This window comes from Mytilus galloprovincialis, chromosome 4, assembly GCF_965363235.1.
Source record: "Mytilus galloprovincialis chromosome 4, xbMytGall1.hap1.1, whole genome shotgun sequence".
Classification (NCBI taxonomy): Eukaryota; Metazoa; Mollusca; class Bivalvia; order Mytilida; family Mytilidae; genus Mytilus; species Mytilus galloprovincialis.
In genome coordinates, this window is record NC_134841.1 from 85,438,855 (window position 1) to 85,464,173 (window position 25,319).

Consider the following 25,319-nt stretch of genomic DNA (forward strand, 5'->3'; position numbering starts at 1 on the left):
GATATGAACTTGATCCAGATGGTCTACAGTCAGTAGTTTAAAAAGTGTATTTAAATATGATTTTTATAACTACTGAAATGTCCAATGTTTTACACAATACAGTATTGATTAATATTTGATAGGTATAACAAATTGTATTGTAGAGTAGATGTTTCTTTTGAGGAGTAATAATATTACTGATTTCAAACAATTTTCAAAGCATGTATTGTTCATGTGGTCAATTCTAATAAAATTTCATGGTGATCTATACAATAAAATGTCAGACTTTGAAGCAAAATTTTGTTTGATGGAATGCTTGTATATGTATATGAACACTTAATTCATCTATTTTACTGATTTCTTTTTCTGTCTGCAGGTAAACGCAATAGATGGACTGGGTCAGACAGCATTACATCGTGTAGCTCAACAGGGTAACGTGCAAGCATGTCGACTTCTGATGTCGTATGGGGTTGATACTTCTATTGCCTCTTTACATGGTTACACTGCCCACCAACTAGCTACAGAAAACGTACAGAAAATGTTGAAAGGTTTGTTTCTAAAGTTTGATAATTTGACAGCTTCTGACAATTGAATGAGAATCCTTTTTCTCCTATCTAAATACCAACTTGCATACAGTCCATCCTGTATATAAAGGTCATCCTCGGGGACCAAAGACAACTGTATTTACAAGAGAGGCAACCTTTGAATTCAGGTTCAAAAAGCAAAGGTATTCAGCTGATAAAAAAGAAAAACTGCCAAGAAAGGTATTCTCTTAATAGAGGGTCGACTATGTTCAATTCATAATAATAACAAATATGTTCAATTCACATAGTATAATCCATATGAAGCCTGTAATTAGTATAATCCATATGAAGCCTGTAATTGTTTGGAATGCATAGGGTTTTGCTTTTTCATTGAAGTTTACCACCAATCATCATTGATTATATTTTATAACATATTTTTCATTTTTTACAGAAGACCCCCCTGTAGGAGGTACAGATGTAGATATACAGTTACTGGAGGCAGCAAAGGCTGGGGATATGGAGGTAGTTAAAGTAGGTTTACTCAACATACGTTGACATCAAAAGGAAAAATTCAAACTATGTCATCAAGAAAGGTTCAGGTTTATTTACATGGAAGTTATTTTGTGTTCAGTTCAGGAATTTTGTTCTCAAAAATCTGTTTTCGTTGGGTTATATTATAATTTTGAAATCTGCATGATTTTGAATCTATAGATCACTTAATGTCTTTTTCGAAACTGTTTATATCTTTATAATAATAATGGACTACTTTGCCAAAAGTACTAGAAATTACTTCACTCAAAATATATTTTTTTCAGAAATTGATATCAGCAAACCCCCACTCTGTGAACTGTCGAGACCTGGATGGAAGACATTCAACACCTTTACATTTTGCTGCTGGATATAACAGAGTGACCGTGGTTGACTTTTTACTAGAGCATAACGCAGATGTGCATGCTAAAGATAAAGGGTAATTATATCTACAATAATTTACTAGAATATTGTAGTGCAACAGTAATTTCAAAGTATGCTTTCATAAAGTCATTGTCCTCACATACATTAGACTGAAAGGTGATTTGAGTCTTATAGAAAGTTTGTAATTTGTTGAACACCAGAATTAGTTGTTAATCTAATTCAACATCCACCAAATTAAGTACAATCTGAATTGTTATTAACTCAAGTACTTGCTTTCTACAATATTTTAAAGTAAATTTGAACTTATTTTTTTATTTTTCAGAGGACTGGTTCCTTTACACAATGCATGTAGTTATGGACATTATGAAGTTACAGAACTATTGATAAAGGTAAGTTTTGGTTTAAAAAAAACATTAAATGTAACAAAGCTGTAATTATTGTGACTAAGTCACAAACTGAAGAATTTCTTGGTGAAATATTATGTTAATTGAGCATTAGGATGAGTAAAGTAATATACATGTATTTAAGCCTCTCACAGTATATATGTAAATAAACATTATTTTAACTTAAACTGAAAGTTCAGTGAAATTTTCTAGGAAAGATATGATTTAAGCTATTATTTTTATGCACTAAGTGATTGCATTGATTCTTTGTACTTTCAGCATGGAGCCTGTGTTAATGTGGCAGATCTATGGAAGTTTACACCTCTACATGAAGCTGCTGCTAAAGGGAAATTTGAAATATGTAAATTATTGCTGAAGGTATGATACACATTTAATACACCAAGGGTCAAACTATAATCTGTTGATCTTTTATGTTTGTAAAGTCAACTGAATAAGGAAAAAAAATTAAAAAAATCCTCATATTGTTGAATACATAACTGCTTGACTTTAATTTTCAAACTTTCTTCTTAGTCAAAGACCCATTGGTGGCGTTCGGCTGTTGTCTGCTCTTTGGTTGGGTTGTTGTCTCTTTGACATATTCCCTATTTCCATTCTCAATTTTATTGTACTATTTAACTCTCCCAAGTTGTTCATTGTTGTTCAAACTTAAGTGTTCTACAAAATAAAAGATGTATTGAAAATTCTAAATACACATGAATAAATGAATCCACAGTAGTTCCTGAGTTTTGATGATTTAATTTTGTTTTTAGCATGGAGCAGATGCAACCAAAAAGAATAGGGATGGAAACACACCATTAGACCTTGTCAAAGAAGGTGACCATGATGTCGCTGATTTACTTAGAGGGGATGCAGCATTACTGGAAGCTGCCAAAAAAGGAAATTTGTCTCGAGTACAGAAATTATCAACACAAGAAAATATCAATTGTAGAGATAATCAAGGAAGAAATTCTACTCCACTGCATTTAGCAGGTAAATAACTGGGAAATACACCATAAAAAATCTATATTTAATTATATTTGGTGAATAGTAAAATTAAAGATTTTTACAGGCCAGGAATATAAAAAGCTTTTTTTTTATTATGTTAAAAAATGTTTTGAAAATTACTTTTACATCAGAACTAGTGTAAACAAAGATACAATAAAAAATGCAGATAGCAATAACCAAATGTTGTATTTGTTAGTAATATTCTACGATGACATGTACAGTTTTCACAGTAATTATCATCCTATCATGTGTGTTGTTAAAGATTTGCAATAGTAAATGGAATCAATAAAATCTGAATGAACAGTAAACAATGTGTTGATTATCCTTCCTATTTCTCATTTCAGCTGGATATAACAATGTTGAAGTAGCTGAATTTTTATTGGAGAACGGAGCAGATGTAAATGCACAAGACAAAGGAGGATTAATACCACTACACAATGCTTCATCATATGGGGTATGTATATAAATCTAGTACTCTTCATCCTTTGGTCAGGCTAATTCTGCTGAGATATTATATACCCAGAACAACAGGTTCAGCTTAGGTTGATATATAACAGAAAACAATATTGTATGTATGTTTACTGCAGAATTCAAATTGTCAGGCTGCCTCTTTTTGCCAAACTTAAAATAATCTAGATTTTAAAATCTTAAATGAATAAAGTGATATTTTCCATAAATACCTTATTCATTTTCTTGATCAACCTTATTTTATGTCAGTTTAAATTATTAGTTTCAATATCATGTTAATAAGGATATTCCATTATAGTATGTCTGACACCATTAAATGTATACTGCACATTTACAATTCTTATTGATAATGATTTAGTTTTAATTCATCTATTAATAGCATGTGGATATAGCAGCCTTGTTGATCAAGTTCAATACCTGTGTGAATGCTGTAGATCGATGGGGATTTACACCTCTCCATGAGGCAGCACAGAAAGGAAGAACTCAGCTCTGTGCTTTACTGGTATGTAAACCTGTCTCTGAACTCATGAATTGTTATCTTTGGACAGGTGTTACGATTCATACAATTTAAAAAATATTGATGTTTGTGTTAAGATACTTTGAAGAATATTTGGTTTAAACAGGCTTCCTGTTTAGTCAGGGTTTTAATGTATATTCAGAACATTAATATATAGATTCTAACACTGCATTAGGTTTAATAGAATATTTCTCTCTCAAAACAGTTAAATATTTAATTTAAAACATGAGGTTTTAAGAGGGTCTAGAAATGTAACAATTGAGAATGGAAAAATATCACATCATATAAGATGAGTAATTTCTGGTAAAACCAAGTGTGACTTAAGTTTGTGATTAAGGGTTTTGTTTTAAACCAACTTGGTCAATTTTATATTCAGAATTTATCACTTTTAACTTTACTATACATGTGTTATCTTTGTTTTAACATCTGAAATAATATTTAACTTTTACTCTTTGTAGCTGGCTCATGGTGCAGATTCATCCTTGAAAAACCAGGAAGGTCAAACACCACTTGACTTAGCAACAGTAAGATTTATGTTTTATTACTCCCCAGTCTCTTGAGCTATTTAAAAAGTGTGGTAGATATTGCAGCTGTCACACTTTTGATGATTTTCTCATTTACTAATCAAAACTCTGCACCGTAGATTTCTTTAAAAACAATGTTAGTTTGATTCTGGATGATAGCAACTGTTCCATTTGACAGAAACATTTTGAATCGGAAAATAAATATTGTGAACTGAATAATATAGGTCCTTGTTCATTTTTTAAGTGAACATTTACTGTTCAAAGAGTTTTGCTGTGTGTATTAAAAGGCATATTGGGTATATATGTATGAGACACAAAACAATGAGGACATCTACATTCAACAAATGTATTCCAATTATTTTTATACATCTATGAATTTAAATGTCAAGATTTAATGTTATTTAATTTTATTACAATATATGCTATTATATCAAGACTATAACCTGTATAAAGGATTTGTTTGAAAGGGTAGTAATTTAGAAAAATATTTGATTTACTTTTCTTCACTTGTGAAAGAAAGATTTTAGATTCATAATTCTTTTGATAAAGATTCAAATTTTATATCAAAAGATACTAATTAAATATGTTCAATTATATGTAATGAGCAAATACAAACAAAAAATATTGAAATAATCACCGACTATTTTCATTTCAGGCTGATGATGTCAGAGCTTTAATACAAGATGCCATGCCACCTGTCTCCCAGCCACCAACATTACAGAAATCTCAGTTAATGACGTCAGTTGCTGATAATACCAGTTCATCGTCTGGAAACAGGTAAGTCTTAAACCTCTTCTATCATAATCCATCTTCAATTGCACAAAATGGTACATCACAGAAATCTTAGCTCATGATATCTTTTAGTAATGATAATTCTCTAATACCATTATCCCATAATTTTCAACAACCATGAAATTTCAGCTCATCAAACATTTTACTTTGAAACGAACACTAGCAACTCTCAATATCTGTATAAAAGAAAGTGTAATCAAAAGTCATTAGTGGAAAAGGGTCAGACAAACCTATTGTTAGAAGGAAAATAATGGAAATCAACAAACAGTAATCCAAATACAAACAACAAGATGGAACAATTAAGTCCTTCATAGGGGTCTAGTACAATAGTAGCATTGATGGTCATATCACTTTAATATGTTTTTGTCAAAAATTTTCATGTAATATTCGCCAAACAATGGTAGACCTAATTAGTCAAAACAACCAACATTACAAGAAACTTGACTGAGGGCAACAATGATTAATAAAAGCAGCTCTTTAATATGTTTGTTAGTAATACATTGTATTTCAACAAGGTAATTTACAGCATAAAAAGGTTTAAAATATATATCAAACACACAGGCTTTATCTTTTTCCCTTAGTGTATTCTTATTTTTAATAATGTAGTATATTTTTCTCCACAAATGTTTCTTGTTTGTATATAAGAGTGCTAAAAAAAATAACTGTTTTCTTTTTATTTCAGTACAATGTTTACCAGTACAGATTTAGGAGCTGCTGCAGGGGCATCTATGGCCTCTGGTGGTATTCCATCTAGTCCCCAGGGTGGGGACGGGGCACAAATGGAACGTACAATGGCTGAAGGAGAAAGAACTGTGGACAATATTAGTGTTTCGTCATTCTTAACTAGTATTGGACTGGAACAGTTAAGAGATATTTTTGAAAAAGAACAAATTACAATGGATATTTTAGTGGAAATGGGACATGATGAATTAAAAGACATTGGTATAAATGCTTATGGACATCGACATAAGATTCTGAAAGGATTAGAAAAAATGGTGTCAGGAAAAGGTTGGTATCATTTCAATTAAATTCACCATGTGGAAGATTTCTTGCAAAAATAGTGCAGAACAAAATACTGAGAATGAAAATGTATTTTAGTTGCAGTCAAATTTTATGCTTTGAAGTGTATATCAGATGAACACAAATTTTAATTTTAGAAATATTTTTATATTCAGTTACAAATGTTAACATTGTTAGGGTTATTTAAAAATGTCCATTTATAAATTACTTGCTATGAATGCAAACATTACTGCTACAGATCATGAGAAATGGAACTAGGAAGAAAACTTATGATATACAAGCCCAAAAGCAGTATTTAATATACATGAATATTTAGAAACCTTCTAAAAACATTAAAGAACAGTCATAGTTTTTCATAGTTTTAAAAAGATAAGCTGCTTAAAAAAAGTCCCTAAAAACAATTTGATTGTTAATCCATGAAGACCAGCTATCTGTTTTGCTGCAAAATTTAAATATGTAAAGCACGACTAATAATTTTGTCCTTTTAAAGGAGGAAGTTCCATTCTAACACCAGTACCACACCAAGGTACAGTTCTTGTAGATCTGACTACAGAGGATCCTGAATACATCTCCGTTGATGAACAGGTAAGAACTGTCAAATATTTAAATTGCTAAGCTAAAATTTTGTTCCTGATATTAATTAACTAAACTTGAATTAGTAATTTTTAACCCAGAATATCAACTAGAAAGGTAAACAAATTAATATAGAAATGTTCACTACTTTTCAAGAAAAAAGTTTGAGAAAAGTATTTTTATGCCATGAAAGCACCACATGTAGTTTGGCATATAAAATATTCCCTGCTATCTGCATTTCAAAATAAAAATATGTCTTTTTAAAAAAAGTAGTCTAGCTTTGGTTTCCTATTGATATGAGTAAATTTCATTTTAAGCATGTGAAAGGTATTCTATATTATTAGTTACATGGTGTGTTAATGACCTAATATGATATATATGGGGTCAGTAAATTCCATATAGATGAGAGTGTAACTAACCAGGTATGGTTGCTAACCCTATATTTTTTAGGACCCCCTATATCAAATATACATTGTCACCACGTGTAGTCCTTTAACCAATCATATCTCTATAAATCTATAGGAGGTAAGATAAATTATTATATATTACAGATGGAGAGTACACTGAGAGAACATAAAGACAATGTGGGTGGTACTTATAACAAATACAATATGTTAAAAGTAAGTAAACTCAATCTTTAAAAGAGCATTTATGATTGATAAAATGTACCATATTTGATATTTTACAACATTGGAAACTTCTGTAATGAGATGTAGTGAAAAAAACAGCCTTCAAATGTACTCTCATGTTTTATTTCAATGTATAAAGGTTCATGGTCTTGCTGTCAGAAAAAATGTACATCAAACAATGATGAATTTTCAGTAACTGATGTGACTTACTTATCAACATAAAACAGGAGATATAGCATGTAAATAATTGAACATCAACTCAAAAACACAAGTATAACATCTACAAAAAATAAACTTTCTAATTCTTTCTAGGGACAGTTTGGAAAATATTTTCAAAAGTGTAATCTCAGAAACTATTGGTATAAAGGTTTTTCATTTATTTCTACATATTTGAGTCAGTTATTTTAAAGTCGTAATTTTTCAAACAGATACAGAAAATTAGTAATAAAAGATTATGGGCTAAATACTGTCATAGACGGAAGGAAGTAGCTGAGGAGAATCATGGTCATGAGAATGAGAGGCTCTTGTTTCATGGTTCTCCATTCCTTAATGCTATAGTTCAGAAAGGATTTGACGAAAGACATGCTTATATTGGGGGCATGTTTGGAGCAGGTATGTTTTTATTTAGCACTCTGATAGATGACAACAAACTTGTTAGGTTATAAAAAATGGCTTTAAATTAGATTAACTACTATTATATTAAACAATATGGTATATATATAAGTAGTTATATTTAAATGCATAAGGTTTGAATGACTTTAAACTTAGAAATTTGCTTCAGATTTATTTACCATTCTTTACAGATAAAAAAAAATAAAATAATTATGATAACGATGGAACAGATAGAAAGATTCTTTAAAATGTAAAAAAATGCATACTAAAAGGAAGTCTGATAAACGATTTATAAGAGCATGCAACTTTGAAAGGACCAACATTCAATCAAAAATATTTTAAGAAAATATCAATTCAGTTCTCAAAAAATTTAATAAGTGTAGAATCTTTAAAAAAAAAAAGAGTTAAAAAGCTGAGTATTCACTCTATTATAAACTTAAATAATAATTTTTTTTATTGCAGGAATTTATTTTGCTGAGAATTCGTCTAAAAGTAACCAGTATGTGTATGGTATTGGTGGTGGGACAGGATGTCCTGCTCACAAAGACAGATCATGTTATATATGTCAGAGGTAAGAAAACACAAGCCTAATATACTCTGTAAATACAAAGTATAGAATGAGTTAAAATATGATAAGAAGATTTGGTATGGTTGCCAACGAAACAACTTTGCACCAGAGACCAAATGTTATGGATGTAAACAACTATATGATGATGAACTGCCTTCAACAATGAGCAAATCTCGTACCTTATAATCAGCTATAAAAGGCCCTATTCTGCCAAATGTGAAAGTTGGTATAAGGGATGAATATTGAATAAATATCAAAAACCAAATAGTAAATATCCTGGCAAGCAATATATTATGAAACATATGTATTGGAAGAGACTGTTGAGAAAATTGTTGAATTTAAGAGTTAATAGTTAGTTAAAAATTGTATAAATATTATTTTAAATTTCAGACAATTATTACTGTGTCGAGTGACATTGGGAAAATCCTTCTTACAGTTTAGTGCAATAAAGATGGCCCATTCACCTCCAGGCCATCATTCCATTATAGGGCGACCCAGTAGTGGAGGTCTGATGTTTCCAGAGTATGTCGTTTACCGTGGAGAACAGGTGTGTACAATGTAGACAATGGACAAGTGCTTGTGTTCATCTATTGTTGTCATGATAAGCTTCTTTTTATACGACCGCAAATTTTGAAAAAATTTTCGTCGTATATTGCTATCACGTTGGCGTCGGCGTCGTCGTCGTTGTCGTCGTCGTCCGGCGTCCGAATACTTTTAGTTTTCGCACTCTAACTTTAGTAAAAGTGAATGGAAATCTATGAAATTTTAACACAAGGTTTATGACCACAAAAGGAAGGTTGGTATTGATTTTGGGAGTTTTGGTCCCAACATTTTAGGAATTAGGGGCCAAAAAGGGCCCAAATAAGCATTTTCTTGGTTTTCGCACTATAACTTTAGTTTAAGTTAATAGAAATCTATGAAATTTTGACACAAGGTTTATGACCACAAAAGAACGGTTGGGATTGATTTTGGGAGTTTTGGTCTCAACAGTTTAGGAATTAGGGGCCAAAAAAGGGCCCAAATAAGCATTATTCTTGGTTTTCGCACAATAACATTAGTTTAAGTAAATAGAAATCAATGAAATTTAAACACAATGTTAATGACTACAAAAGGAAGGTTGGTATTGATTTTGGGAGTTTAGGTCCCAACAGTTTAGGAATTAGGGGCCAAAAAGGGACCCAAATAAGCATTTTTCTTGGTTTTCGCACCATAACGTTAGTATAAGTAAATAGAAATCTATGAAATTTAAACACAAGGTTTATGACCATAAAAGAAAGGTTGGGTTTGATTTTGGGAGTTTTGGTCCCAACATAATAAGGGGCCCAAAGGGTCCAAAATTAAACTTTTGTTTGATTTCATCAAAATTGAATAATTGGGGTTCTTTGATATGCTGAATCTAACTGTCATGACTGTGTATGTAGATTCTTAACTTTTGGTCCCGTTTTCAAATTGGTCTACATTAAGGTCCAAAGGGTCCAAAATTAAACTTAGTTTGATTTTGACAAAAAATGAATCAGTTAGGTTCTTTGATATGCTGAATCTAAAAATGTACTTAGATTCTTGATTATTGGCCCAGTTTTCAAGTTGGTCCAAATCGGGGTCCAAAATTAAACTTTGTTTGATTTCATCAAAAATTGAATAAATGGGGTTCTTTGATATACCAAATCTAACTGTGTATGTAGATTCTTCATTTTTGGTCCTGTTTTCAAATTGGTCTACACTAAAGTCCAAAGGGTCCAAAATTAAACTTAGTCTGATTTTAACAAAAATTGAAATCTTGAAGTTCTTTGATATGCTGAATCCAAAAATGTACTTAGATTTTTTATTATGGGCCCAGTTTTCAAGTTGGTCCAAATCAGGATCTAAAATTATTATATTAAGTATTGTGCAATAGCAAGTCTTTTCAATTGCACAGTATTGCGCAATGGCAAGAAATATCTAATTGCACAATATTGTGAAATATCAAATTTTTTTTTAATTAGAGTTATCTTTCTTTGTCCAGAATAGTAAGCAAGAAATATCTAATTGCAAAATATTGTGCAATAGCAAGATTTTTTTTTAATTGGAGTTATCTTTCTTTGTCCAGAATCAACTTAAATCTTTGTTATATACAATATACAATGTATATTCACTTTTTACTACCAACTGATAAATTAAAATAATCTTTACCATTCAGTGATAACAAGCAGTTTTTTTACATCTTAATATTTTATGATGTATTTAAATGAGTAGTTATTGTTGCAAACTCCATTAGAAATTTTAATTGAGATTAGTTTTGGAATAAGGGAAAGGGGGATGTGATTAAAAAAATTGGGTTCAATTTTTCTCATTTGAAATTTCATAAATAAAAAAGAAAATTTCTTCAAACATTTTTTTGAGAGGATTAATATTCAACAGCATAGTGAATTGCTCTTAAGAGAAACAAAAATTTTAAGTTCATTAGAACACATTCATTCTGTGTCAGAAACCTATGCTGTGTCAACTATTTAATCACAATCCAAATTTAGAGCTGAATCCAGCTTGAATGTTGTGTCCATACTTGCCCTAACCGTTCAGGGTTCAACCTCTGCGGTCGTATAAAGCTACGCCCTGCGGAGCATCTGGTTTTGCATGTCTTTTCTGAAGAAGAAAAATCTTAACACAAATGTGGCTACCACAACCCTTTATAATACTCTTAATTACACAAATGTGGCTACCATGACCCTTTATAATACTCTTGTTTTGATCATTGAACTTTTATCTAGGTAATACGTTGTCAAAAAAATGCATCTTTATTTAAAGAGCTGAGTTCTGTGATGGATATAGGAAAATATGTGATTGAACTCGATCTAAGAGTATGTGGAAAAATTGTATTCAGTGGTTGAAGTAATGAGTCCCTCCAGTATAAATATCAGAAATAGGCATGTTTGTATTGAAATGTAAACCCTTTAATCCATTTTAATTTTAGTGCTTTTAAATATATGTCTTTTTATTTTCCAGGCCTATCCAGAGTATTTGATAACATTCAAAATAGTAAAGCCAGACAACACAGAAGATAGTGCCAAGAAGTCATAACAGGAGATAGTTACACAAAACCTTGTAGATCTGCTTTAAATTGTTAGACATAACAGTATTTTAATTGTCAAACCATTTGTTTTATCATTCATGTTATGGTTGTTATCCAAATCAAATGTTTTAGTAAGTCATTGTTGTGTACCCACACTTAAAATAAGGAGGGTGTATTATTATTGGTTCATGAGTATTGTTTTGTCCAGGTAGTGGATCATTCATTCATTGGACCATTTTATTCATAAATGTCTTATTAAAGGGGGAGGGGGGTCATCATACTGGATCATCATCTTTATTTTGCAATCTTTTGATTACCCCAAAGCCATTTAGCAGTTATTAATTATACATGTAGGGAATAAAAAAATATGAAAGCTATTTGATATATTTATTGAGGTAAAAAATTACAAATATCAGATGATTTTTTGTTTATTTATGTTCATTCATGAGCTCATCATATTCATAGAGTAAGTTTGAACAGACAAACCACCAATAGAAATTCTACAAAAAGCATTGTTTAAAAGATTTAGATTTAGATTTTTTTCAAGACTTTAAAAACCATGACAAAAAAAATTAATATATCTGTATTGATGTTTTTTTTTATAAAATTAGAGTTTACCTCGAATAAATCGAAGATTTTGTTATGTGTAGTTTTATATAGAAATCCATTAAATGCTAAAAAATGGAAACATACCATAGTTCTGTTCATGTAGGGAAATAAACTGTCATGGTTGTTAAGGTAAGATTGTGATGGAAGGGATGGGGGACACTCAAAAATATGGGTGGTTGCATTTTCCTTATAATTTTGAAATAAATAAAAGTCAAATAAAAATTTCATTTATGGATGGGTGGGTTTTAATAAGTGCCTTCCGTGCCCCATGCATTCAATTGTGGAATAACTCTTGCAGTTAAACCATAAAGCATGATTACAAACCCAAATATATGCTTTTAAAGATATGTTATCATTTGTTGCTAAAAATAGTGAAGAAAAAAAATAAAATAAAGAAATTCATCTTTATTTTTCTTTTAGCAATTACATGCCATCATATTTATACTGAACATCAAATCTGAAAACAAATCCATTAAGGATGTACTTAGGTGAGGTTAGGTGAAAATTAATAAATTAAGAAGTTAAAATTAATACTATAAACTGGTAGAGCATCAATTAAGGATAAAAATAAGCTAAAAATATTGATAATTACATATTTGAGATTTAAAATATGGCGGGAAAAGGCTTGACTCGGACTTTTACCTTATATTTGTTTGGTATTATTAGTTCTCAAAACAAAAGAATGAAAATTAAGAATCTTCTAAAATTTTGGTAAATGACCTTTCATGAGCTATTAAGTCTTATATGAAAAAATAAATGGGTGTTATGGGGCAAAATATATTACATTGTATTGTATGGAAAAACACCAAGGAGTCCGAACATTTGACACAAATTCCAAAACCTCACCTAAGTACATCCTTAATTTGTTACTCATAGGTTGTTCAGAAATTTCAAAAAATGATGTTGCTGTAAATACTTATTTTGGTATATTTTTAACTTTCCAAACTCTTTGTGTTCTAAGAAAATATGTGTGTTGTATCCATTGTTTATAACCATCTTGCCTTATTTCTGTCTCTATTTTCTATTAGCTCTGAATGTTATTCCCAATATAATTTTGTGTTGAATTTGTGTATTTCATGTTTGAATTATAAGAGTGAAACTGATATGAATGAAATTGTATTTTAACATTTTTAAAACTATTTTTGGGACACTGTATCAACTTGCAATACTGTTATACATATCCATCAGTTCATTTTTATTTCATAATGATACAATGTAAACACCGAGGGAAAATGTCTTATAATCAATTTTAAAAAGGAAAAAAATTAAGAAAACATCAATACCAGTAAGATTATGCAAAGATTTTGCACTAGAAGGCATTTTTGTAATAGACTTCATAAAATTGCATATGTAATTTCTTTTGATTGATTTATTTTAACATTCAGTAAAAAAATATATGCATATACATGTATGAATATTATAGAAAAATTACATATTGAAAATGAAAACATTTGTTCATGTTACTGTTTTAAGTAATGGTTTATATTTTCAATCAATATTAGAGTTTCTTGCCTTGTTTCGAGTGTCAGAATGAATAGATTTGCTGTTAGATATTCCAAGTAAAACAGTAAAAAAAACAATACAAAATGAAGAAATGCAAATAGTTGTATTTTTAATGGAAAATTTAACAACAAAACTTTAGTGGCAATTCCAAGTGTTAGTTGTTTTGAATACAAAAAAGTTAGAAGAAATTACGCTGTTGATTTTAAATTATTTTCGGTTGAATCATGTTTTACATGAATTTTAACTGTTATATTTTTTTTTAAATTATATGACATTTATTTAGTTTTCTTTTATAATCAAAATTTAGAACACTTTTTACCAATGAAGGATACCTGGTAATCAGTTTGCCAGCTAATTTCATGGATATCTTAAAACATTTCTAAAGACAGATTTAAGTTGTATGCCTACAAGAAAACAAATTTAAACAAACTAAACAAACACTAACAAAAACCCACAAAACCTTTAAAGTTAAGTTGGTTTAAAAAAAAAATCACATTTTTTCCCGCTTTAAATTGAGTATGATATATCGGATAAGAAAGATGATTGCGTGAACCATGTTTTTATGTATAGAAAACCAAAATTATCCAGTTGTTGGGTTAATGTTTTAGAGCTTGCCATGTATTTAATTGTAAATATTAGTTAACCAGTCTATGTTACGATTGTATACATTGTATATAATGTAAACTAAATTATCTATTGTCATTAAATGTGAATCAGATTAAAACTCATATTTCGTTATTATACTCCATTAACAGTGTACTATCCTTGCCACTTTTTATACGACCGCAAATATTTTTGGCAGACATATATTGGTATCATGTGGTCATTGTCGACATCACAATTATCAGAAGACACTTGGTTTCTGGACAATAACTTTAGTTTAATTGAATGGATCTCTATAAAATTTAAAAACACAGTTTGAAACTTTAAAAGGAAGGTTGGGATTGATTTTGGGGGTTATGGTCACAAAAGTTTAAGGAATTAGGGGCCAAAAAGGGGGTCCAAATAAGCATTTTTCTAGTTTCCAGACAATAACTTGTGTGTAAGTGTACAGATCTTTCTGAAATTGTACAAAGGAAAGGCTGGGATTGTTTTGGGGTAATTTCCCTAAATGTTCAGGAATTGGGAGCAAAAAACAAGTATTTTTTTCAAGTTTCATAACAATAACTTGAGGTCAATACTAGGACCAGTGAATGAAAGTAGTTAAGAGTCAGAGGTCTGATTGTGATGGTGAATTTGGCCATTAGATTTCATCACTGTTCTTTACTTATAATAATACCATGCCAGTTGTATTACAAATGAAAAAAAATAAACAGGGATAAATGTCGTTAACAGAATGATAAGGTATTAGATTTGAAGTCTTGGATTATGGTGACACCTGGAAATGTATATATACGGTAAAGTCAGAAATTATTGTGTTGTTTTATAAATGTGAAAATACAAATACAATGATATTTTCACATTTGCCAAAATTAATTTCTTACATCAAAAAATCGTATTGATATTACATAAAATTTTGCAATAAGCCAATGTTAGTTGAATTGCATATTGATTTCTAAATTTACAATTTTCCTAATACCTCAAATCAAGATCTCTTGTAAAGGAGAAAGTTCACAAAGGTGTAAACATTACCCTGTCTCTTTTAAAAGTTCTTTTCTTGGTCAAAAGAGATTGAGAACAAGAGCACAATAAAACCTCAAAAAGACCTACCTTACTTGATACAGGTACAGGAATGAGGCAATTTTCTTACATGCATACTGTTTTATCTGAATGGAACATTATTTTGGAGAAGGTAGGAATTTGAGATTTTTCAGAAGAATTCAGAAATGTCAGGAGTATTAATAAGGACAAAATATTACTGAGATACTGAAAAAATGCACCAGAAATTAAACATTTTTTTTACTAGAATCTATCTTTCAAATAAATGCATTTTTGTGGTTGAGGAAGCCCCACAAATCATTTGGACCAAAATACACTTGCCACTAGTAAATAAAGAGCAATGCATTTTCCAATATTTTTAAATAAACAGATTGATTAATATACATTATTCCACCACACAAATTACAGTCCAATGTAAAAATGTGCATCACACAAAATGAAGTTCAATATAAAAATGTAAGAGATGAAGTTCTTATGAAGGCACAGTTCAATGCTAAACTGTATACACATTTCACTTGGACATATTTTGTTGCCTAACTTTACACAAAGCAGGGTCCAACAAAGAGATATGATTATGATCTCACACAAGACACATTTTAATGCCAAACTTTGCACGATGCATTATTCAATTTAGAAATTACACAAAAAGATCAATAGCAGTCAATGAAATATAAGTTTTACTGTTCAATATGCTGAATTGGCCATTGTAATCTTGTTATTAATATTAACACATGTTTTATCAGTATTACAAACCTAATTTTGAACTCTATCCCATTTTTTTGGAAATTTTTAGAAATTTAAAAAGTGTGACATTTTGGTGTTAACATGTGTATCTATTATATAGTCATTTTTATAAATTTATTGTTTGCAAAAGTATTATTATGACGAAAGAGAATGAATGTACACAGTCGCAGATCCTCAAACAAATCAAGGGACAAGAAAACAATTCTAACAACTGACAACTGCAATAAAACATGAAGCAATGAATAATGATTATACCAACAACATAATCTCACCAGATTGCACGACAAATCAAAAACGCTCGTGGAGCTGTATGAACAGTAAAAACAAAGAACACAGTGGAGTAGCACCCTTGAAAGGAATATATGGTATTACATACTCTAAACCATCTGCAAAAGCCAGCATAGTTAACAAACCAATTCTCATCTGTTTGTAACTCTGGAACCAAGGCAACTCGCAAACTGCCAATTCCAACGAAACAGAGGGCGACATCAAAGCAATGAATATGCGAAATTTCCCAGATATACTTAACATAAAAGTCTCAAAACCAGGTGTTCTAAAAACTGGATCAGATGGATTGCCAGTTAAATTGTTGAAGTTTCTACTGCCAGTCTTCTTCCAGCCATCTAATAGCTGTGGAGATATCACCTGTAGAATACTTGAACGTATAATCACGAGCAGCATACTAGTAATGGGAAACTTAGAAAAACACACCATTCTAACAGACTCACAGCATTGCTTTCGTGAACACTGATCATAAAAATAACACATGAGATCACAACTGTTCGGGATCTTACCAAACAGTCGACAAAACTGGACAAACTGATGAATTATTAATTTCTCAGCAATAGGTTTACAAGTGGGAGGTTTACCTAGTATAAAACCAGGTTCAAACCACCATTTTCTACATAAGAAAATGCCTGTACCAAGTCATCCATTCGTTTGATGTGTTTGAGCTTTTGATTTTGACATTTGATTAGGGACTTTCCTTTTTGAATTTTCCTCGGAGTTCAGTATTTTTTGTGATTTTACTTTTGAATACGAGGGGCATCATCAGTTGCATGCATTTCACATGCAAAGAATCAAAAAGTGAAAGATTTACTTAAATGTAAACAAATACACGATAATAATCTCATTTTTCTTCACCTATTGACACATATTTATGACTTCAAAATAGATTATGTAACGTTATGATTTTAACTTTTCAACTGTCAACTTCCCGCCATTTCTCACCAATAACATATACCCTGCGCCATCATATGCCGTTTACATATCCCAATTTAAAACGTTGCGCTTGTGCACGTTCACACTATTTGAACTGCATTAACAGGAGTGTGCTCCTTACACAAAAGCTGATCCGATATTAGGACGAACAACTTAAATCGGCATAATATGTTTTACGGTCACCATCAGAAATTGTATGACCAATACGATGTGTCAGTGTCTCAACTCACTAGTGACATATTTTGCGATTTAGAATTAAAGAATACCAGAGCAGTTGTCTGATCTGTAATATTCCCTATTGTGTCCAATTTGTAGCATATTGAATGAATGCATAGCGAGAGACGCACCTGATATATATATATATATATATATATATATATATATATATATATATATATATATATATATTCAAATTTGATATAGGACAGTTAGTCACATTAATGGACATCATGTTCAATTTGAATATACTTGTTATGATTGTGGTTGTGATACTGATATGATCTGATATGTAATCCTGGTACCTTTGATAACTATATAGTAATAAACCTTTCTTTTAGCAAAAGTAGTTGGTTAGCCATTTAACCAGGTTCAACCCACCGTTTTCCTAAAGTCCGGAATATGGCAGTTGTTACCAAATAGTTCGTTTCTATGTCTGTTGGCGGGTTTGTTTGGTTTTGTTGTTGTTGTTGTATTTCATTGTTGCTGTTGTTTCTTTGTTGTCATCTCACAGTAGATGTGTTTCCCTCGCTTTTGGTTTGAGACCAGGATTTGTTTTCACTTAATCGATTGATGACTATTGAACACCGCTATACTACGTTGCCTTTATTTTACATATTGACCCACCTGGTCTATCTTATTTTGTGTGTGATATTGGACAATCAGACACATTATTCGACATCATGTTAAATGCAATATACATGTAATGATTGTGGTCCTCGTTCTATAAATGATCTTTTTTTTTTACAAAAGTATTGTAAAGATCTTCATAAAGCTTATATATTTCCTGGCTCCAAATCTTTGAGTTAATAATTCTCAAGAAAACTTTTTTTTTCATTAAACAGAGGTTGTTCAAGTCTAGAACGGAAAATAGAACTTCAAACCATGTTATTATAAGATAAATTATTACAAGGTACCGTTGTGTCAGCAGGTTAACAAATCTAAACAGTTACGTAACACATCTTCTCAGTGTCACCTTAACCTCAAATATACATTTGGGTAATTGATAGGATGTGATAAAACCTACCTTGCACGTGTCATACGTAGTGGTATCATCTATTTTAAAGCAGGACTTTCTGTGGCAGTATTTCAAATTAATCTTCACATTGTAAGTACTGTTGTTGGTTAGTCTTTTAATCAAATAATAAAAAACTAGCACTAGAGCTAAGGTGCAATTGTTCTATTCTCTCTATTTATCATATATACCATAAGACCAGCATGCATTCACGTTTCGAACAGCGATATACTACTGCAACATGTTGCCTTTATTTGAATAGAAATTGGTCTAAACAGACTAGATTGTTCATATAGAACTTATCATAAATGCAAGTTTGAATGACAAAATTTAAACAAACGATTAAGAATTAAACAAATCCACAACAGTTTAACTTTCATTCTCATCATAGTACCATCGTGAGCGGAATTCCTTGTAATTACCATCTATGCATTGGTATTAATCGTATTATATAAAATAATGTGGTAAGATATAACTATATCAATGAGACAACTATCCACTAGAGTCCAACTGACATAGATATAAGCAAATAAGCTATGTAAGTCACCATGTTTCGTAAAGATATGGTGAGTTCTACCATTACAAACATTTTTTTCGTATGTTGTAGTGTCACTTTTTGATATGTTGTACATTCCAAGTTTAGTGAAGGGTTAAGCGCTCATATAACTTTAACCCAGCTGCATTTTTTGTGAGCGTGTTCCGAACCAGTGTTGTTAGTTGCTGCCTATTATATGTTTTTCGTGGGTTTTATTTTGCCCTTTAAACCATCCGCATTTTGTCAAATCAGGGCTTCAAAAGCTGACTGTGTGGTAGAGGTTTTGTTCATTGTTGAAGACCGACCAGTTACCTATAATTGCTTACATCCATATTTTTGGATTGTTGGCATTGTTATAATATCTCATTATTGTATATCACCGTTCAAAAAATAAAGAATCAATAATTGGGGGAAATTATCCATTTAGTCGTAAAAGTTTGTATAGTTTCCCGTGTAAAATTGAAATTTCGTAATTTAGAAAACATAAGGCTATGGCTGTTTATATAAGATGAATTCAAAGTATAAACATTGTAATAAGTTCCTTTCTGTTAATTTCGACAGTATACTACATTTGTAGTTTGTTTTCAGAAGATACGTCCTCTATATATTGTTAAGTTGATAAATGCATACATGTATAAACATGTATGTATAAATAATAAAGGTAACTTTTGTATAACACTCATCACTCATAGTCCCTTCGTCTTGATTATCATTCATCATGGTTTTTTTGTGTAGGATCCAATTCATATAATCAACACAAAAGTTCCGGACCACTTAGGGAGCCATTTGATTTTTTACATCAATTGTAATTCTGCCTTTTTTATTTTCTCAAAACTCCTGTCCTCATTTTTATGCCCCATTTATGGGCATTATCTTTTCTGGTCTGTGCGTCCGTTCGTCCGTCCATCTGTTCGTGCGTCCGTTCGTTTGTGCGTTCGTTCGTCTGTCTGTCCCGTTTCAGGTTAAAATTTTGGTTAAAGTTTTTGGTCGAGGTAGTTTTTGATGAAGTTGAAGTCCGATCAACTTCAAACTAGTAAACATGTTCCCTATGATATGATCGTTCTAATTTAATGCCAAATTAGAGATTTTATCCCATTTTCACAGCCCACTGAACATAGAAAATAATAGTGCGGATAGGGCATCCGTGTACTTGGGACACATTCTTGGTTTTTCTCAGATTTCATCCTATCCCCCTCCACCGTATAAAAATCAATTTATAGCTCCTTTACATTTGAAATACTTTTTATCAAATGCTTTGGGAAAAACTACTTAGCCAAGAAAAAACAACCTCTTCTATGGCGGTTTTTCAAAAAGAAGCCAACAATTTCCAAACATGATCTCATTTGTTTAAAAAAAAAAAATTAAATACGCTGTTTTTATCTGATAATAGATGTGATTTGTTTTCGCTTAATTGATTTATGACTATTGAACAGAGGTAAATAAACACATCATAGATACCAGGATTGAAATTTGTATTTACGCAAGACGCGCGTTTCGTCTACAACAGACTCTCGACGCTCGAATACAAAAAATTAAAAGGCCAAATAAGGTAAGAAGTTGAAGGCATTGAGGACCAAAAATGTCTAAAAGATTGGCCAAATACAGGTAATCTATTCCTGAGGTAAAAAAAGCCTAATTAGTATTTAAAAAATTCAAAGTTTTGTAAACAGTTAATATTTAATTGTTACCATATCAATGAAAATTCATGTCAACACAAAAGTGCTGACTACTGGGCTAGCAGCAGTGGCATCGACCCAGTGTTTGTGAATAAACTCATCATAGATTCCAGGATTGAAATTTTGTAAAACTGCTGTTGCCTTTACCTATCCAATATTCGAACTTCTGGTCGATTTCAATGAATTCTCTCTAACGCTTTTTGACTATCACTATGATTTGATTAATCTGTTTCTAAAGCAAAATGACTGAAATAATGATCATTATGGTCATGTACCCCATTTATCGGTATTAAATCAAAACGATTTTAGCGGCTTTTTAAAGGGGCACTAGCTACGAGATATATGAAAAACCGAATATATTAATTTGTTTGGCTCAATCAGTAATGAAATACAAATAATGAAATGATAATTCCTTTTTAGTAGCCATTAAGGTTCAATTTTTTGTCAAAATAAGCAAAAAAATATTGATTATGACTTATTCACTTGCAAGTGAATAATTCGACCTCATTGAATCCGTATTCATGTGAACTTTAATTTAACCTCTTGAGATGGATAACACGTGAATTGTATGTGTAAAGTTATTTAAAGGAAGAGAATGTCAACATTGAAAGTAAAACAAAGGTAAATCATTTGATTGACTGATTCGATCCACAAATAAACATTCTAATACAGGTAAAAACGATGATAAACATTTATTTTTTATCTGTAATATGAAATTAAATAGACCTAGAATAATTCAACAGCACGTGGTTGCTTAATCTATTTATATCTATATTTATGTTTACATCGCTTATAGGGTCATCGGAGGTCAACTCGATAAATAATTAGACGGCGTCTAGACTCAAATACACACGAAACAAAGCTACGTATTTTAATGCCTGTGCCTTGTTTATTGTTTTATTTAGTCTTTTAATAGTTTTGATATATGTTTTACATTGTTATAAATCAAATATGAGAATTTGATTAGAATCGGTGAACAAGAATTTGACAGCTAGTGCCCCTTTAAGAATTACAGTAAAGTTATAATATATTTTTTCATCAATCAATGACGGGCTTCAAAGTTATTGTTAAACTGCCTATTCTAGACGTATCTTGTCTTATGGACGGATAAATCCTACGTCGTAAAGAATCACTCTGATTCATAACAAAAAAGACAGTCTCCGAAACTGACATTATCAAGATTCTTGATCTCTTGATTGACAACATATTTGTTACGTTTGGAGGACGTGTTTTTCAACAGATTGTCGGCATTCCCATGAGAACCAATTGCCCTCCTTTTTTTGCCGACTTGTTCTTTTATTTTTATGAGACTGACTTCATGCGGGAACTTCTTAGGAAGAAAAATAAGAAGTTAGCAATATCCTTTAACTTTACTTCCCGCTATATAGACGATGTTCTCTCACTAAATAATTAAAAAATTGAAATTTGAACATCGAAATAGAGAAAAGGATACAACCGATACAGTTAAGTCTGCCTCATATCTTGACTTAATATCTAGAAAAGGATAAACTTTACGACAAAAGATATGATTGCCGCTTTCCAATTGTGAACTTTCCATTCCTATGTAGCAACATTCCACCATCGCCTGCATATGGAGTATATATCTCCCAAATTGATACGATATTCCCGGCTTGTATTTCCTATCATGATTTCCTTGAAAGAGAGTTGCTGCTCACAGGGAAGCTTTTAAACCAAGAGTTCCAAATGGTGAAGTTAAAATCACCCCTTCTTAAATCTTACGGACGCCATGACGAGTTGGTTGACCGTTATGGGATATCCGTTTCACAAATGATATTGGATATGTTCCTTATGTCGTAACTACGTACAATCCCTTTCCCTTTTCACGAATGTGACCAACCGAATAAAACTATTTACCGGGTTTGTAATAACATGAGCAACACGCCAGATGCCATATGTTGAGCAGGATCTGCTTATCTTTTTTGGAGCACCTGAGGATCTTTAGTTTCCTATCGTGTGTCTTGTGTACTAATATTTGTCTGTTTGTCATTTTAAGCCATGGTGTATTAGTTTATTTTATCTATAAGTTTGACTGTCCCTATGTTATCTTTCGTCCCTCTTTTTGAAATATACATATTGCAAGGAAGTGTTTTTAACTCTCTATATACATGAGATGTATGTGGGTTATTGAGCGATAGAACATCATCAATTTACAAATGTATCTGAAAGGGAAATTGAAGAACTTTTCAAGATGCATGTGCTTCAACATTTTAGTCATCTGAACTATAGCTATTCAAGCGGCAAGGCTGAGGCTATTGTAGACGAAACGCGCGTCTAGCGTACAAGATTCCAAGCATGGAATCTTTACTGGTTGATTTTTTATAATCAATTGGGTAAGAAGGTCTTGTATGAAATCTACTTTACACGACTAGAAAACAAGCCACTATTGTCCTTTGAAAAAGAAAAAAAATAACCAAATTTTAGTTACACTAACCCGCAACGTTTGTTTGTTGTATTTTTAATTGACATATTCTAATTGCCTTTTTCTAATGTTATACTCCCTGATACATCCAGAAATCCTCTTATCAATTCTATAATAAAATGGAATGATGTTGGGGATAACTAAACTAACTAAACACTGGTTTAGATTAAATTTCAAAATTTCTCAATAATATGACCCTCGATGAATAATGTCAAAGTTTCATGACATTAACATAAGTAATCATTGACCAAAACATTTTTAAATTTGTTTGAATGGTTTTCCAAAAAGTAAAATAACAAAATTACCGAACTCCGAGAAAAATTCAAAACTAAAAGACTTGAACATTTATTTTTTTTATAAAAAAGGACAAGACGTTCTTTGACATACCCTCGTCAACTTTTTGATCAGACACTGGTGACGTTTTACAAAATATGAGTAGCAGCTGTGATCTCTTGAATACCGAATAAGTTGGGAAATCACATAAGCAGGTGAAGTTGGTATATTGCTAATAAGGTGCGGGAAATTGGGTAATTTCAAAATTAAAATCGTCATGTTTGTCATAGCTTCTGCTACTGAGATGACCGCTTTTGTCAAATTCGAGGTATAAATCTAAAAATACTTCTTTAATTTCTAGTTCTGGAGGATATATTAATTGAACCCAATCAGAAAAGTTTATTTGGATTGTTAATGGAAAGAACATCACCAATATATCTGAATGTGAAATTAAATAATCTGGCTTTGATCTTCTTGTTTTTGCTTAGTGTCTGAATGAAGTCGGACTTAACACATGCGGAGTTCAATTTTGCATACTTGTTCTTAAATCATTATGAATTTATTTTTTTTCTTGTGCAAAATACATCAATTGATTGTTTTAAAGATACAAAAGTAACCCATTTAGTCCAAATGTTAATACAACGGCATACCAAATATTATTGACTCACCATTAATGGTTCCATTTAAACTGTAAAAGTTTAAACAATGCAAAAGTTTCAAAGTAAATAGACCTTAACTGAATGATCTTGTCCAAATTATCTCCATGGACGAAATATCTAGAAAGGGATCAATTGATGATTTTGTCATGATGACTTATTTGAATAAATAAACTCATCATAGATACCAGGATTGAAATTTTATATTTACACCAGACACACGTTTCGTCTACAAGACTCATTAATGATGCTCAAATAAAAAAATGTTAAAAAGGCCAAATAAGTACTAAGTTGAAGAGCGTTGAGAACCAAAAATTCCTAATTGTTTTGCCAAATACAACCAAGATAATCTATTCCCGAGGTAGAAAAGTCTTAGTATTTAAAAAAAATCTATTTTTGTTAACAGTTAACATATAATTATGAACATATCAAGATGTTTTTCAATATCTTGTTTTGTTGAACATTTTTGGCATTTATTTTTTTCTTTATTCATTATAGTTTCTGCCAAAATGTCAAAATTTGATAAAAATCGTTATTCTGGTGCCATATCTCTGACCAGGAGTTAACTTACAATTTCGCCAATGTTGACCTATTTGTAGATTTTAATCCCCTTAACCTACTGTAAACCAACTAATTTCACGACTTTCACTAAGAGTCAAATGAAAAGAAAATAAATCTTGATGAATGATTAAAACTTGTATCTTTCTTTGAATAATTTATCGATGAAAATAGAAAATCTCATTGCTGAGAAGTTAGTAATTGAAAAATAACATATCCATGAAAATAAGTTGGTTTACAGAATTTGCTATTTGCAGTTTCTATTTGATTTTCTGCCAAAAAAAACATGATATTTTAAGGGCAATAACTCTGTAGTTACTACAATAAATTGAAAAAAAAAATCTGGCTTTCAATGACAATAACTCCTATAAGTCATCAATAGACGATTTTAGTTATGTTTGACTTATTTGTGAATCCTATCCGTCAGGTCATTTTTACTGTTAAAAATTTCTATCGAACAATTTTCAAGATAATAACCAGAAAACTGTGAAATTTGTTTTAAGAAACAGGATAATTAAGGGTAATTACTTCGAATGAGGTTGTTCAATTTAACCCCAATATTTGTACTTTGACTGCTTCAGTTTCTGAGATATAAGCCATTTTCTTTTGTTGGCAACGGCAGCCGTTTTGTAGATTAATCAAAAATCCAGATAGACTTTTTG

The 25,319-nt window shown here is 31.0% G+C and overlaps 1 protein-coding gene across 2 annotated transcripts in view; it reads left to right on the top strand.

The window, feature by feature from the left end:
• The window catches only part of LOC143073229 (poly [ADP-ribose] polymerase tankyrase-1-like), a 29,276-nt gene extending 17,194 nt beyond the window's left edge, over positions 1 to 12,082 (top strand). Inside the window, exons 11-27 of one of the 2 annotated variants that reach the window (XM_076248605.1) lie at positions 356 to 527; positions 955 to 1,034; positions 1,319 to 1,470; positions 1,738 to 1,804; positions 2,078 to 2,176; positions 2,569 to 2,788; positions 3,148 to 3,257; positions 3,651 to 3,773; positions 4,247 to 4,312; positions 4,968 to 5,089; positions 5,787 to 6,112; positions 6,615 to 6,709; positions 7,249 to 7,317; positions 7,755 to 7,938; positions 8,401 to 8,509; positions 8,897 to 9,053; positions 11,486 to 12,082. In XM_076248605.1, the coding sequence (XP_076104720.1) occupies positions 356 to 527; positions 955 to 1,034; positions 1,319 to 1,470; positions 1,738 to 1,804; positions 2,078 to 2,176; positions 2,569 to 2,788; positions 3,148 to 3,257; positions 3,651 to 3,773; positions 4,247 to 4,312; positions 4,968 to 5,089; positions 5,787 to 6,112; positions 6,615 to 6,709; positions 7,249 to 7,317; positions 7,755 to 7,938; positions 8,401 to 8,509; positions 8,897 to 9,053; positions 11,486 to 11,560 (2,226 nt within the window). In that variant the 3' untranslated portion in view covers positions 11,561 to 12,082. The remainder of the gene's footprint in view (positions 1 to 355; positions 528 to 954; positions 1,035 to 1,318; positions 1,471 to 1,737; positions 1,805 to 2,077; positions 2,177 to 2,568; positions 2,789 to 3,147; positions 3,258 to 3,650; positions 3,774 to 4,246; positions 4,313 to 4,967; positions 5,090 to 5,786; positions 6,113 to 6,614; positions 6,710 to 7,248; positions 7,318 to 7,754; positions 7,939 to 8,400; positions 8,510 to 8,896; positions 9,054 to 11,485) is intronic. The other variant, XM_076248606.1, reaches the window with a different exon arrangement.
• The last annotated feature ends 13,237 nt before the right edge of the window (positions 12,083 to 25,319 follow it).